The sequence below is a fragment of the Carcharodon carcharias genome, chromosome 7 (assembly GCF_017639515.1).
Source record: "Carcharodon carcharias isolate sCarCar2 chromosome 7, sCarCar2.pri, whole genome shotgun sequence".
Classification (NCBI taxonomy): Eukaryota; Metazoa; Chordata; class Chondrichthyes; order Lamniformes; family Lamnidae; genus Carcharodon; species Carcharodon carcharias.
In genome coordinates, this window is record NC_054473.1 from 145,654,083 (window position 1) to 145,668,515 (window position 14,433).

General features: G+C 46.2%; 1 protein-coding gene across 2 annotated transcripts in view; it reads right to left on the reverse strand.

Moving 5' to 3' along the window:
* lonp2 (lon peptidase 2, peroxisomal) overlaps positions 1 to 14,433 on the reverse strand; it is a 113,678-nt gene that overhangs the window by 18,237 nt on the left and 81,008 nt on the right. The window contains exons 12-13 of one of the 2 annotated variants that reach the window (XM_041190765.1): positions 4,596 to 4,735; positions 3,158 to 3,364 (exon numbers count right to left, since the gene is read on the reverse strand). In XM_041190765.1, the coding sequence (XP_041046699.1) occupies positions 3,173 to 3,364; positions 4,596 to 4,735 (332 nt within the window). In that variant the 3' untranslated portion in view covers positions 3,158 to 3,172. Of the gene's footprint in view, positions 1 to 3,157; positions 3,365 to 4,595; positions 4,736 to 14,433 lie in introns of those variants that run through there. The other variant, XM_041190764.1, reaches the window with a different exon arrangement.

The following is a 14,433-nucleotide window of genomic DNA, read 5'->3' on the forward strand; positions in this document are numbered from 1 at the left end:
GGGCAGAGCAGCTGTTGACCTCATCCGGAGCGCTGTGAGGAGCCCACAGATACGACAGGCAGCTGCTCCGCCGATGTGAGGTCAGCCCAGACCTCCCTGCTCACCGTGGATGGATGGGTAATGAGCTGGGAAGCTTGAAGCCCACACCATCTCCCACATTGGCAATGACCAGCTGTGGCCACTGGCGCTGTGAGGGCTTGCAGGTCCGAGCATATCCCCAGGGGAAGCTGCTTGTTCTGGAAGCCCCTCTCCGTGAGAGTCGCCACTCTCTCCATGGAGGAAGCATGACGCTCTGCTCCTCATGCTCCACGTGGACTCCTCCACCATGGACACCAAGCGAAGAATAGTCTCATGCAACACTCCCTGATGCTCCCACACACTCGGCCACATTTCCTGCAGCTTCTGCGTCGCAGACAACTCCAGAGGCACATCATCACGCCCTGACTCAGCATGTGCCTGGTACCCTACAGTCCTCCAGCTGCTGGCACCATCGGCACTCTCTGTCTCTGCCATCTCCTCCAGCAATTGTGAAGTGCCCGCTCCACGGTGCCCCAGGACACTAGCCGATGTTGCAATTTCCACCAATGTGCTGGTATCTGCGCTGGTGCCTGCCTTGCAGAAATGTTGTGACGCAGGTGACACTTGAGGGCCCTCAGGTGTGAGAGGGGGCCTCTACAATTGATCCTGGTTGCCAGGCTCTGATGATGCTGAAAATAACAAGGACAGTGAATCAGTTAGTGTGCACACAGTGATAGAGTTCATCCCATTCCCCCAGGCTCATATGCGCTCAACCTTCCAGAACCGATGGAGATGAATATTGGTGGGGTGGTAAATAGTCAGGAGGAGGCCCAAACATTACAGATGGATACAGATGGGCTGGTCAGATGGCCTAAGGAATGCCAAATGGAATGTTATGTGGATAAGTGCGAGGTGATGCACTTGGGCAGGAGAAACAAGGTATGGGAATACACGATGAATGGTAGGATCGTGGAAAGCAAGGAGGATCAGAGGGACATTGCTGGGCATGTCGATAAGCCCGTTAAGGAAGCAAGACAGGTACATAAGGCATTTAAGAAGGTAAATGCCATACCTGCCTTTATTAGCTGAGGAATAGAATGTAGGAACAGGGAGGTCATGTTGCAAGTGCAGAAAACGCTGCTGAGGCCACAGCTATAATTCTGCATTCAGTTGTGATCTGCGCTTCACAGGAGGGATGTGATTGGAGTGGAGAGAGTGCAGAGGTCGCTGACCAGGATGCATGCTGGGCTGGAGAGTTGGAGTTATAAGGATACATAGCAGAGACTGGGGATATTTGCCCTGGAGCACAGGAGATCAAGGGGTGACATTATTGAGCTTTATAACATTATGAGGGGCATAGATAGGGTTGACAGAAAGGAACTTTTCCCCTTGGTGGAGGGATGAGTAACCTGGTGGCATTGATTTAAGGTAAGTGGCATGACGTTGACAGGTGAGGTGATGAGGAACTTTTGCACACAGTAATGTGGGACGCACTGGCTGTAAGGGTGGTGGAGGCAGAAACCCTCCTAAGATGTAATAAGTATTTGGATGTGCAGTTGCGATGCCATGGCATACAAGGCCATGGGGATAGTGGTCAGAAATGGGATAAGGCGACTTTGGAAGGTGCTTGACACGCGCATCTTCGAAGGGCCAAGGGACCTTTGTCTATGACCCACACATCTAATTATCAGTCTGTGAATGAGCAGTGTTGCTACAATAACAATTCAAATAATCATCAGTGCTTTGGTGGGAAGACAGTGTGGATGGGAGCGTGGGCCTCAAATACCTGGCCGCTCCAGCCTAGCCCCACCGACACCTGTGGACCTGGGTGCATGGCGCCTTTCAAGCTCCAGGGCCTCCTGTTCGGAACGGCTCAAAATCAGCAACTGGGCCTGGCCGCCTCCATCGCAAATGTTTAGAGGCATTGTGAGCATTTTTCTCCTGAAAAACAGAGAAAACCATTCATTGCAGCTAATCGCACATGCACTCTGCACGTGCATGCCGCACCCCAACCACAGAGGCCCATATCAGGCCTCCAGTGCCTCCTCTCCACGCTACTGCTGATCGATCGGTCATAAAAATATAGTATGACTGCTCCCAACCCCCCCCTCCACGGAGACCTTGAGGCTCCCCTTCCACAATTTCATCACCGTGAATAGGACATATGTTGGAGTTCTGAGTATGCGCCTAGCTGCATCTCCTGCAGGTTGCATCCAGACTAGTCATGTGCGACAAAGAGCAACACATGGTGCTAGGGAGAACCCATCTCCTCATGAACCACTGAGCCTGATGTAAGCATGGGCACTATCTGCTTGCCCACCCAGCGTACGAGAAATGCCCAACATGATTCAATGCAATCACTACAGTAAGACTTGGGAGGGGCGGGCTGGGGTGGGGGGGGGGTGTCCTCAAAGGCTAAGGCTACCTGCTAGGTTAAATGCCCAATGCCAGTACTCACCCTGCCAGAGCGCAACAAATCGTTGAAGTGCTTACAGCACTGGATCCAGGTGCGCCGCACTGAGTCACGGGAGCTCACCACCTCCTCCCAGGCATGCTTCTTAATATTGGGGGGGGGGGGGGGGGGGGGGGGGGGGGGCGCCTCCTCCTCCTCCCATCCTGGGGAACCAGCACCTCCTGCTGTGCTGCCAGCTCCTCGAGAAGGGCAGCAAGGCAGTCATCAGAAAAGCGAGGAGAATATTGGCCCCCCGCTGGCTTACCCTGCAGCCTGCCCTGCTCCTCTGCCCTTCCCTCCAGATTGACCTGCTGAGCAGACCCCCTGCAGTTGAATCTCCAGCTTGCCATAGCGAGCAGCCTACAGGAGGCTGCCAGGCCTTCTTTTAAACAGACTGCCGGGTCGCCATTGGACCCAGCGTTCTGTACACACCCACCACAACCTTCACACTCCCACTCTCCATGGGAATCGGATATGTGCTGGGCCGGCCTTAATTGGCTCGCCTGCACAAAATGGTGGTGCAGCCCCAATCACGGGTGGCAATCGAGTCTGCGCCCGTGTCCACAGCTGCTCCGCCCGCCAAATGGAAAATTTTGGCCTCTGTCAGTTAACTAAATTAGCAGTGTCTCAAAGCCAAAAGTGTAACCTGGATCAATACAACCTTAACATGACTGCTCTCTGTGTTCAGTTCAACAAAATGCTTCAGAAAGATCCGCTGTGTGCTCCAATTGTGACGGCAGCAATCAGCTGACCAGCTGTCATCAGGGTTCCGTAACCGTGGCTGCAGCGGTGATTTGGGCTGGTGGAGCTGTGCAGCTCCAGGCCAGGCCTCTGCTTCTCTCCTGGGTCTACCTCACCGCCGGGCTGCCGCTGCTGGGAGCCGCCATCTATGTCCTAGATGATGAAAGAGGTTTGACGGCATCAGCGGCCTGAGCGGTGGTGGGGTGAGTATCGGGGCTTCATATTCTGATGGGTGAGTGAATGGAATTTTCACAATGTGGGGCAGCGCAGGAGGCCATTCAGTCCGGTGAGCCTTTGCTGACCCATTGGTAGACTCATCCAATTGGTTCCACTCCCCTGCTGTTTTCCCCCTTACAAGTCTCTATCCAGATCTCTTCCGAATACCAAGGAATTTGCTTTCAATTTGCAGCATAAAATTAAATGTTTCCATGTGCTGAGTTAAAGGGTCAGTCAAAAGGGGGCATAAGTTCAAGGTGAGGGGCAGGAGGTTTAGGGGGGGATGCGAGGAAAAACTTTTTTACCCAGAGGGTGATAACGGTCTGGAATGCACTACCTGGGAGGGTGGTGGAGGCAGGTTGCCTCACATCCTTTAAAAAGTACCTGGATGAGCACTTGGCATGTCATAACATTCAAGGCTATGGGCCAAGTGTTGATAAATAGGATTAGGTAGGTAGATCAGGTGTTTCTCACGTGTCGGTGCAGACTCGATGGGCCGAAGGGCCTCTTCTGCACTGTGATTCTGTGAAACATGCATACTGTATCATGAGCTGCATGACTTTATTGGATTATAAAACTGGCATGGATTATCAGTGCCAAGGAGAAATTTTACCAACAATGCATACACATAGCATCAATCTTATTTAGTTAGCATCAGGGGGAAGATGGTGCTGTAGTGGTAATGTCACTGGACTAGTCATCCGGAGGCCCACGCTAATGCTCTGGGGATGCTGGTTCAAGTCCCACCAGCAGCTGCTGGAATTTAAATTAAAATAAAATCTGGAATTGAAAGCTAGTCTCAGATTGTCATAAAAACCCATCTGGCTCACTAATGCCCTTATGGGAAGGACATCTTACTTGGTCTGGCCTATATGTGATTCAGAACCCACAGCAATGTGGTTGATTCTTAACATCCCTCTGAAATGACCTAACAATCCACTCAGTTCAAGGATTATTAGGGATGGGCAACAAATATTGGCCTTACCAGTGACACCACATCCCATGAAAGAATAAAAAAATAAAAAAGTATTCTTAGAACAAGTGTTATTTATATACACAAAGTTTGTTACCGATTTTCATAAATATTCTGTCACTACATACTGGTTATTTGCTTTAGAAACATTTTCCAAAGCTTGCTAAGATAATAAAATTATAAATTCAATCTTACCTCCATTTCATAGATAGGAGGTCCTAGAATATCTTTCAGTGCGTGCCGATCAATCACAATTGGCATTTCAGGAGGAAATGCGAGGTCAGTTGCGTCATTGATGGATTCAGATTTTGTCTCCTCACCCACTCTCTCTTTTCCTATAGTAAATGAAAAAAAGTTAGTACTTTTATAAAGAAATCACCTTGACCAACCTGCTATAAATATGTATTTTTTGGCATCACAGGAGTAGACACAAGCTAAGTAGCTTAAAAGATCAAGGAGAAAAAATTGGATAACGCCCTAAAATAGGGGTGGGATTGTGATGTGTGATTAACTCGCACTAGTTCGTTGCAGGCAGCACACAAACTTTCTGCAATCATCATTATGAGCAGATAGCAATGTTCAGGCCAGCACGAAGCACGCTGTTGAGTGCCTGCATGCCTCAGTAGGGGATGCAAAATCTTAAGAGGCTGGCATTTTTTTCTCCATTCATTCACAACATGTTGAGTATCGCTGGCCAAATAAGCATTTGTTGCCCACCACTAATTGCCCTCGGGAGCAGAATCAAGGCAAGGTGAGCTTGCGAGAAGCCAGAAGATCCAAGGAGACAGCCAAAGATGGGTGACTCCTTACTATGGGCCTGTGAAGCAGTGGTGTTCTGTTGACATGGCTGAGTATCTGAGAGGGCACGAGAAAGGCAAAGTATGAATGCACATGGCAATCCAGGGGAAAGGAACATCAGAAGGAGATGTTGAAACTCCGGAGGTAGATCCTTGTTGAAGACATCCAAGTGAAAGCATAGCTTGGGAGAAAATTCCAATGCGAGTTCTTTGAGAGTGGAGATTGGAAACCCGTGTGTGAAAGACTGGTGAGGCTGGTTGGCTCACTGTGAGATAAGCGTGAGGCGGTCGGGGAGGAGTTGATGAGAGATCCATAGCATCTGCTTTGGGTGACATCTCTCACTTGGTTTCAGGGTGGTGTGTCCAATCATATGTCGTCTATTGGTTTACGTGGACTGTGTATTTACTGTGATCATTAGGTTATAAGATAGATTTTGTAACTTGTGTTATCCTTAAAATCTGTACATATCTGTAAAGGTATAGTTGTGGGTGGAGTAGTGGTGGAATATAGTTCAGCTTTTCTTGTTTAATAAATGTTTTATTCTTTTGTTAAAAGTTCATCAGCAGACTCCATGACTCTGTTCCGTAGCTGCTCATAACACGTTTCTAAATGAAAAAATAAAATTTAGGATCTATCAAGCCAGGTTCCACCCTCAGATCCAATTCGTCCAGTAGTAATATCAGCTGGAATCAAAACAGTGCATCTTGTAGATGGTATACACTGCTGCCACTGTGGGTCAGTGAATGTTTAAGATGGTGGATGGGATGCCAATCAAGCAGGCTGCTTTGTCCTGGGTGGTGTCGAGCTTCAAGTCTTGTTGGAGTTGCACTCTTCCAGGCAAGTAGAGAGTATTCCATCACACTCCTGACTTGTGCCTTGTAGATGGTGGATATGCTTTAGGAAATCAGGTGAGTTACCACAGAATTCCCAGCCTCTGACCTGCTCTTGCAGCCACAGTATTTAACAGACTGGTCCAGTTATCATAGTAGCTTTGCAGGGCAGAAGGAGGCCATTCGGCCCATCAAGTCTGCACTGGCTCTCTGAAAGAGCATTCCACCTCGTCCTATTCCCTGCCTTATCCCCGTAACTTTGCACATTCTCTCTTTACAGGTAGCAATCCAATTCCCTTTTGAATACCTCGATCGAACCTGCCTCCACCACCCTTTCAGGAAGTTCGTTCCAGACTCCAATGACCCTCTGGGTGAAAAGGTTTTTCCTTACATCACATTTACTTCTTTTGCCAATTATTTTGAATCTGTGCCTTCTAGTTCTTGATGCTCTCTTGAGCGGGAACTTTTTCTCACTATTTACCTTGTAAAGACCCCTCAGGATCTTGAATACCTCTATCAAGTCTCCTCTCAGACTTCCTTTCTCCAAGGAAAACAGACCCAACCTCTCCAATCTATCCTCGTCGCTACAGTTCTTTATCCCTGGAATCATTCTTGTGAATCTACTCTGTACTGTCTCCAATGCCTTCACATCCTTCCTAAAGTATGGCGCCCAGAACTGGATGCAGTGAACCAGATGAGGCCTAACCAGTGCCTTATACAAGTTCAACATGACCTCCTTACTCTTGTACTCAATGCCCCTATTAAAAAAGCCTGTGTGCTTTATTAACTGCTCTCTCCGTTCAGTTTCTGGTCAATAGTAACCCATAGGATATTGAGTCTGGGAGATTCAGCGATGGTAATGCCACTGAATGTCATGGGGAGATGGTTAAATTCTCTCTTGTTGGAGATGGTCACTGCCTAACACTCAACAGCCCAAGTCTGAATATTGTTCAAGTGTTGCTGCATATAGACAAGGACTTCTTCAGTACCCGGGGAGTCGCGAATGGTGCTGAATATTGTGGATTTTTTTTTTAAATTATTCATTCGTGGAATGTGGTAATCGCTGGCTAGGCCACCATTTATTGCCCATCCCTAATTGCCCTTGAGAAAGTGGTGATGAGCTGCCTTCTTGAACCGCTGCCATTGCATCAGCGAACATTCCCATTTCTGACCATATGATTAAGGGAAGGTCATTGATGAAGCTGCTGAAGGTGGTTGAGCCTAGGACACTACTCTGAGAAACCCCTGCAGTGATATTCTGGGACTGAGATGATTGACCACCAACAACCACAACCATCTTACTTTGTACTAGGTGTGACTTCAACCAGAGTTTTCTGCCCGATTCCCATTGATTTTGCTCGGGTTTCTTCTTGCCACACTTGGTCAAATGCTGCCTTGATGTTTAGGGCAGTCACTCTCACCTAACCTCTTGAAGTAAGCTCTATTGTCCAAGTTTGGTCCAAGGCTGTAATGAGGTCAGGAGCAGAGTGGCCTGGTGGAACCCAAACTGAACAACAGTGAGCAGATTATTTCTGAGCAAGTGCCTCTTGATAGCACTCTCAGTGACACCTTCCTTCACTTTGCTGATGATCGAAAATAGACTGATGGGGCAGCAATTGGTCAGATAAAAGCAAAATACTGCAAATACTGGAAATCAGAAACAAAAACAAAAATAGCTGGAAAAACTCAGCAGGTCTGACAGCATCTGCAGAGAGGAACACAGTTGACGTTTCAAGTCCGTATGACTCTTCATCAGGACTAAGGAATTAGAGAAATTAGGTGAAATATAAGCTGGTAGAGGGGGGGTGGGACAGGTAGAGCTGGATAGAGGGCCAGTGATAGGTGGAGGCAAAGAAGAGATTGCCAAAGATGTCATAGACAAAAGGGTGTTGATGGCGGTGATATAATTGGTCAGGTTGGATTTATCTTGCTTTCTGTGACAGGGCATACTTGGGCCATTTTCCACATTGCCAGGTAGATGCCAATGTTGCAGCTGCACCGGAACAGCTTGGCTAGGGGCGTGGTTAATTCTGGAGCACAAATCTTCAGTACTATTGCCAGGATGTTGTCAGGGCCACAGACTTTGCAGTATCCAGTGCCTTTAGCCACTTCATTATGTCACCTGGAGTGAATGGAATTGGCTGAAGACTGCCATCTGGGATTCAGAGGAATCTACTTCTGGCTGAAGATGGTGACAAATGCTTCAGCTTTGTCTCTTGCACTGATGTGCTTGGCTCTCCCATCATTGAGGGCGAGGAAATTTGTGGAGCCTTCTCCTATTAGTTGTTTATTTCTCCACAACTGGATATGGCAGGACTACAGAGGATAGATCAGATCCGTTGGTTGTGGGATCACTTAGCTCTGTCTATAGCATGTTGTTTCCACTGTCTGGCATGTAAGAGCCCTGTGTTATAGCTTTAACAGATTGACACCTCATTTTTAGGTATAGCTGATGCTGCTCCTGGCATGCCCTCTTGCATTCTTCATTGAACCTGGGCTGATCCCCCGGCTTGATGGTAATGGCAGAGTGGAGGATATGCCATTGTAGTTTCCAATGCATTGGTGGATGCCGGATTGTCCATCTGGTTTCATTCCTTTTAGGATTCATAATGGATTGGTGCAACTGAGTGGCTTGCTTAGCCATCTCAGAGGGCACTTAAGAGTCAACCATATTGCTGTGAATATGGAGTCATATGTAGGCCAGACCAGGTAAAGATGGCAGATTTCTTTTCCTAAAGGACATCACTGAACCAGATGGTTTTTACAACAATCAACAAGAGTCACCATTAGTGAGAGTAACAATTTAATTCCAGATTTATTAATTGATTTTAAGTTCCACCAGCTGCCATGGTGGGATTTGAACTTGTGTCCCCAGAGCATTAGCCTGGGCCTCTAGATTACTAGGCCAGTGACACTACCACTGCGCTAGTGCGTCCCCAAAGTTAGCATGTTCAAGCTAGCCTGTGCTACTTAAAGCAAGCCTATACCTTGAAGGGGAGGTGCATTCTGGCTGCAGCAGGTCCTGGAAATGGCTACAGAAGTGACTTGGACTTGGGAATGACACAGGAATGGCACAACATGGCAGATAGTCGGTTCAAAAGTTCTCTGGTAACAATACTGGAGGTCTTGGTGCAGGTAGTGGATAGGAGGAAGAGTGAGGTCCTCCATCTGCAGGGGGTCCTTCAAACAAACTCTGAGAAGGCAATGGGAGAAGATAGGAATGCAGGTCAATGTCAGGAGTATAGCCCCTAGATGCAATGTTGAGAGAAACTCAGTTACTTTATACAAGGGGCAAGGTTAGTGAATGCACCATCAAATGCCACAAACCACCAACTGCACCACTAAGCTCACACACTGTTCAATGCACCACACCACCATCATTCACTGACCAACAATCTCCATCAATCATGACTCTTATCTCACATTCATAGCTTTAGTTCACCCTCACACACTTAGCACTACAACAAGTGTCATGCCCACATCTTAAAGCTTTCACACACTGCCAGCTATTCAATCATGACAAACATATCTTCCAAACACACTGGACCACATTCACTGACACACTTCCCTTTCCTTTACAGGATAAGGCAACACATAAGTGAAGGCAGCAGCGCCTTGCCAGCAGGGGACAGACATCGTTGTATTACCTCCTCCCAATAGAGTAGGCGGTGCTTGCCACCATTGGAGGAGCTATGACTGAGGCTATGACCAGTGGTGGGGCTGAAACAATTGAAGATGGTGCATTCATACCTTATCCTCATTTTCACATCCAACTCATCCCATAAACTTATGATTCCCGAATGGCATATGGTGTAAGCATGCAGCTCTTGTTTCCCCTTGCCTCACTACAACCCTATTCTTGTGCCCTTCTCCTTTCAGAACCAAAGAACCACTACATGGCCAGGCAATGGTGCAGGAGTATGAAGTGTCAGAAGTGGAAGAGTTAGATAATGTTGAGAAAACTGTCACTCAATCTTACATTCGCAGCCACTAGATACTGAGACTGTGCATATTTGAAGAGTAGTAGCATAGCACTGAGATGAGTGTGACTGCCTTGACATCAAGGCAGCATTTGATCGAGTGTGGCATCAAGGAGCCCAAGCAAAACTGAAGCCAATGGGAGTCAGGGGAAAGCTCTCCACTGGTTGGAGTCATACTTAGCTCAAAGGAAGATGGTTGTGATTGTTGGTGGTCAATCATCTCAATCCCAGGACATCACTGCAGGAGTTCCTCAGGGTCATGTCCTAGGCACAATGATCTTCTGCTGCTTCATCAATGACCTTCACTCCATCATAAAGTCAGAATGTTTGCTGACAATTGCACAACATTCAGCACCATTTGCGACTTCTCAGATACTGAAACAGTCCGTGCCCATATGCACCAAGACCTGGACAACATTCAGGCTTGGCTGATATGTGGCAAGTAACATTCACACCACACAAGTGCCATGCAATGACCATCTCCAACAAGTGAGAATCTAACCATCGTCCCATGACATTGAATGGCATTACCATAGCTGAATCCCCCACTATCAACATCCCGGGGATTACCATTGACCAGAAACTGAACTGGACTAGCCACATAAATACAATAGCTGCAAGAGCAGGTTAGAGGCTAGGAATTCTGTAGTGAGTAACTCACTTCCTGACTCCCCAAAGCCTGTCCACCATCTACAGGACAGGAGTGTGATGGAATACTCTCCACTTGCCTGGATGAGTATAGCTCCAAAAACACTCAAAGTTTGACACCATCCAGGACAATGCAGCACCACATTCATCATCTTTAACATTCACTCCCTCCACTACCGATGAACAGTGGCAGCAGTCTGTTCCATCTACAAGATACACTGCAGCAGTTCACCAAGACTTCTTCGACAACACCTTCCAAACCTGTCCTTCTGGGTGGTAGAAGTCACAAGGGCAGCAAACACATGGGAACAGCAACACCTGCAACTTCCCCTCCAAGCTATACACCATCCTGACTTGGAACTATATTACTGTTCCTTCACTGTCAAAATCCTGGAACTTTCTTCCTAACAGCACTGATGGTGTACCTACATCACATGGACTGCAGCAGTTCAAGAAAGCAGCTCACCACCATCTTCTCAAGGGCAGCTAAGAATGGACAATAAATGCTGGTCTAGCCAGCAACACCCACATCCCGTAACAAAATAATTTTTTTTAAAATCCACATGTCCCGAGTCACTGAGTATGAATAGCCTGCAGCCAGAGCAGGGGCAAAAGGTCACTTAGATGCAAGCTTTCTGGAGGGAGAGGTTGCACAAGAGTTCTGCTGCAGAGGACTGAGATAGGACATCAATGGCACAGCCTATAAAACAAAAAGGCAGATGGGCATGCGCAATTAAACGCTTGATGCATCAGCAGGCCTACATAAGAACATAAGAATTCGGAGCAGCAGTCAACCATATGGCCTCTTGTGCCTGCTTGTGCATTCAGTACATCATGACTGATCTTCATGACTTCAACTCCACTTTCCCATCTACTCTACACATATCCCTCGACTCAGACAACACAAACCTGTCTATCAGCCCTGAATACATTCAATGAATAATTATCACAAACTGTCTGAGATGGACAATTCCAAAGAGTCACACCCGTTTGAGTGAAGGAATTTCTCCTCATCTCAGTCTTAAATGATCAACCCCTTATCCTGAGGCTGTACCTCAACATTCTAGATTCTCCTGCCAGGGGAAACAACTGTTCACTATCTACCCTGTGAAACTCCTTCAGAATCATATAGATTTCAGCATGACCACCTCTCATTCCTCTAAACTCCAGGGAATATAGGCTCAATTTACTCAGCCTCTCATCAAAGGACAAGCCTCTTATCCCAGGAACCCAATTAGTGAACCTTTGCTGTACTGCCTCCACTGCAAGAATATTATTTCTTAAATATGGAGACCCAAACTATGCACAGTATCCCAGGCGTGGGCTCATGTTACGGCCATGGCGGATGTTATTCACAGAGCAAGCCAAATCCCAGAGATGAACTTGCCTTACTGTCAATAAGCTATTGATGCATATATCATTAGAAGTTTTTTTTTAAATAGATGTTTAGTCTGTGGGTGAGTCTTAATTGGATTAATGCCAGCTAGTCTGGGTGCTTTGATTTATATTAATTTTGAGATGTAAGAGAGGTAGAGTGAATTTGCATTTTGTTGAATAAAGCATTCTAGAAGGAATGTAAAATCTGGCACCTAGCTAGCAGAGACCAAGCAATGTTTATATTAGTAATAAAATTGGCACCATGAAAGGGGTTTTATTGTTAGAAGAGGTGGAGTTCAAAGGGGCTGGTGATACAATGAGATTTTACATTCATTCAATGAAATGTGCTGAGTATAACTGATAGCAGTTGTGGGTGTGAGAGGCAATGGAAGATCAAAGCCTGTAAGCCTACCACTGTGCCCCTGCAAAGGAATCAAAGTGAAAGGAACTTCATTTTGAAATTGTAACGTGAAAATGTTTTGCCTGGTGTCTGGTTAAAGCCTATGGGTTGCTGTTGCCTTAATGGAAATTAGTTTGGGAATTTGTTAAAAGTTATGATGGTAGTAATTTGTAGCCATTTGCATATACTTAACTTGTGTGAATTAATAAATGTCTCATGTATTCTGATATAAAACCTCTCCAGGACTGGTGGTCTGATTCCTGAATTTAGGTTGCATCTCAAACATACCACTTAAAAATATAGGTTATGACAGTTGTTTAAAGTTTCCTCTGGGGTTTTTAAATAACTCAGCTTTACCAACTGTTGTGTCATAACACTTACTGATCATAGCTGCTTTTTGTATTCTGAAAACGAGGAGGAATACTACTAATTCCAGAAGCATAGAATCCAGTAACACTTTTGGATTTTAAAATTGAAAGATTAACAAGAAGAAATAAAAACTTAAGCGCACAAGGTTAAAGTTACACAGTTAAACAGTCTTACCAAAAATTCTATCAAAAAACCCACTTGGTCAAAACACATATGTAAACTACTTGGCAACAGCCCCTTATAGATTTTGAACCATAGAAATTCAGTAATGTTACCCAAGGCAAAAGCTGCTGCTACTTTAATAAAGTATATCACATGACTCCTCTTCCACTATGCTGTTGAACCGAAGGAAGTTCAAAAACAAGACGACTTTCTGAAAACAAAGACTTCTCTGGCTTGAAACCGAATGGCTGCTTCAAAATGCATGGGGAAATTTTTCCTATGGCGGGCGGGCTGGACGGGTGGGGGTGGATGCAGAGCCGATCGCCATCCGCGATCAGCTGCGCGCCGCCATTTTACGCGGGTGGGCCAATTAAGGCCTGCCCCAGCATAACGCGCGGCCAGTAGCGCTCAGCGTTACCTGTGCAGGCAGCGGGGAGGAGGGAGAGTCGGAGCCTGCGCCTCTGGGAGATTGAATGGATTCGAAAACTTTTGAATAAGTAAAGAAGATTTAGTGAAACATGTCCCTCATGTGACAATGTCACATGAGCTGGGACATGTTTGTGAAGTTAGGAAAATTTACTTATTTATTTTATAAAAGCTTCAGGAAACCTTATCCCACCTGTGGATGAGGTTTCCTGAAAAACGTACAGGCCACTTGGGCTTGTCGCCTGTCCGCCAACTTTAAGGTTGGATGGGCAGCGTTTTTAACAAGTTTAATTACTTTTTTAATGGCTTTGCTAGGCCGTTGACAGTTCAGCAGGCGCACAGCCACCTTCGGTGCAAGCGTGCCAAAAGAAACATCGAAATGATGCGCAATGACGTTGGGACGCAAGCCCAGCATCATTTTACACGTCGGCATGTCAGGTCCACCCCCGCACGCCGACCGGAAGATTCAGCCCCACAATTTTTCTCAGCACGGAGCTGCTCTCAGGCCATCTCCCTCATACAGCCAACACAACTCACCATCTTTCTTTATCCTTTCCTCCTTTGATCTCAGACTTCATTGTTCTAAGCACCTCTTTGAACTCAATTTTTCCAAAATATAAAAATCTTTCTTCATGTCTCCCTATTGCCTCCCACTTTCTGGTAAAATAAAATTTAATAACCTTCCCTTGTTTACTAATGAAACATTTGTAAGTTGTTAAAGTCTTTTTGCACTTCTAAACTCCCTTTGAAATTTAAACAGCTGAAAAGTCAAATTCCTACTTATCTCATGATGCAAATTTCAAACCCAACCTATTTACTCGTACATTCCAATTCACCATAGACTCTCATTGCAAATACATGCATTTAGCACCTTTACCTTTCATCTCTCTGCTCCCACAGACAAGCTGCCTTTTCTAACCTTCCCCCAGTTTAATTATACACACACTCTCACTCACAGCATTCTTTACAGAATACCACCAGAGTCCCAAAATATTTTTTTAAAAACATTCATCTTCACAGCTCACCAAAGGCCTATACAATAT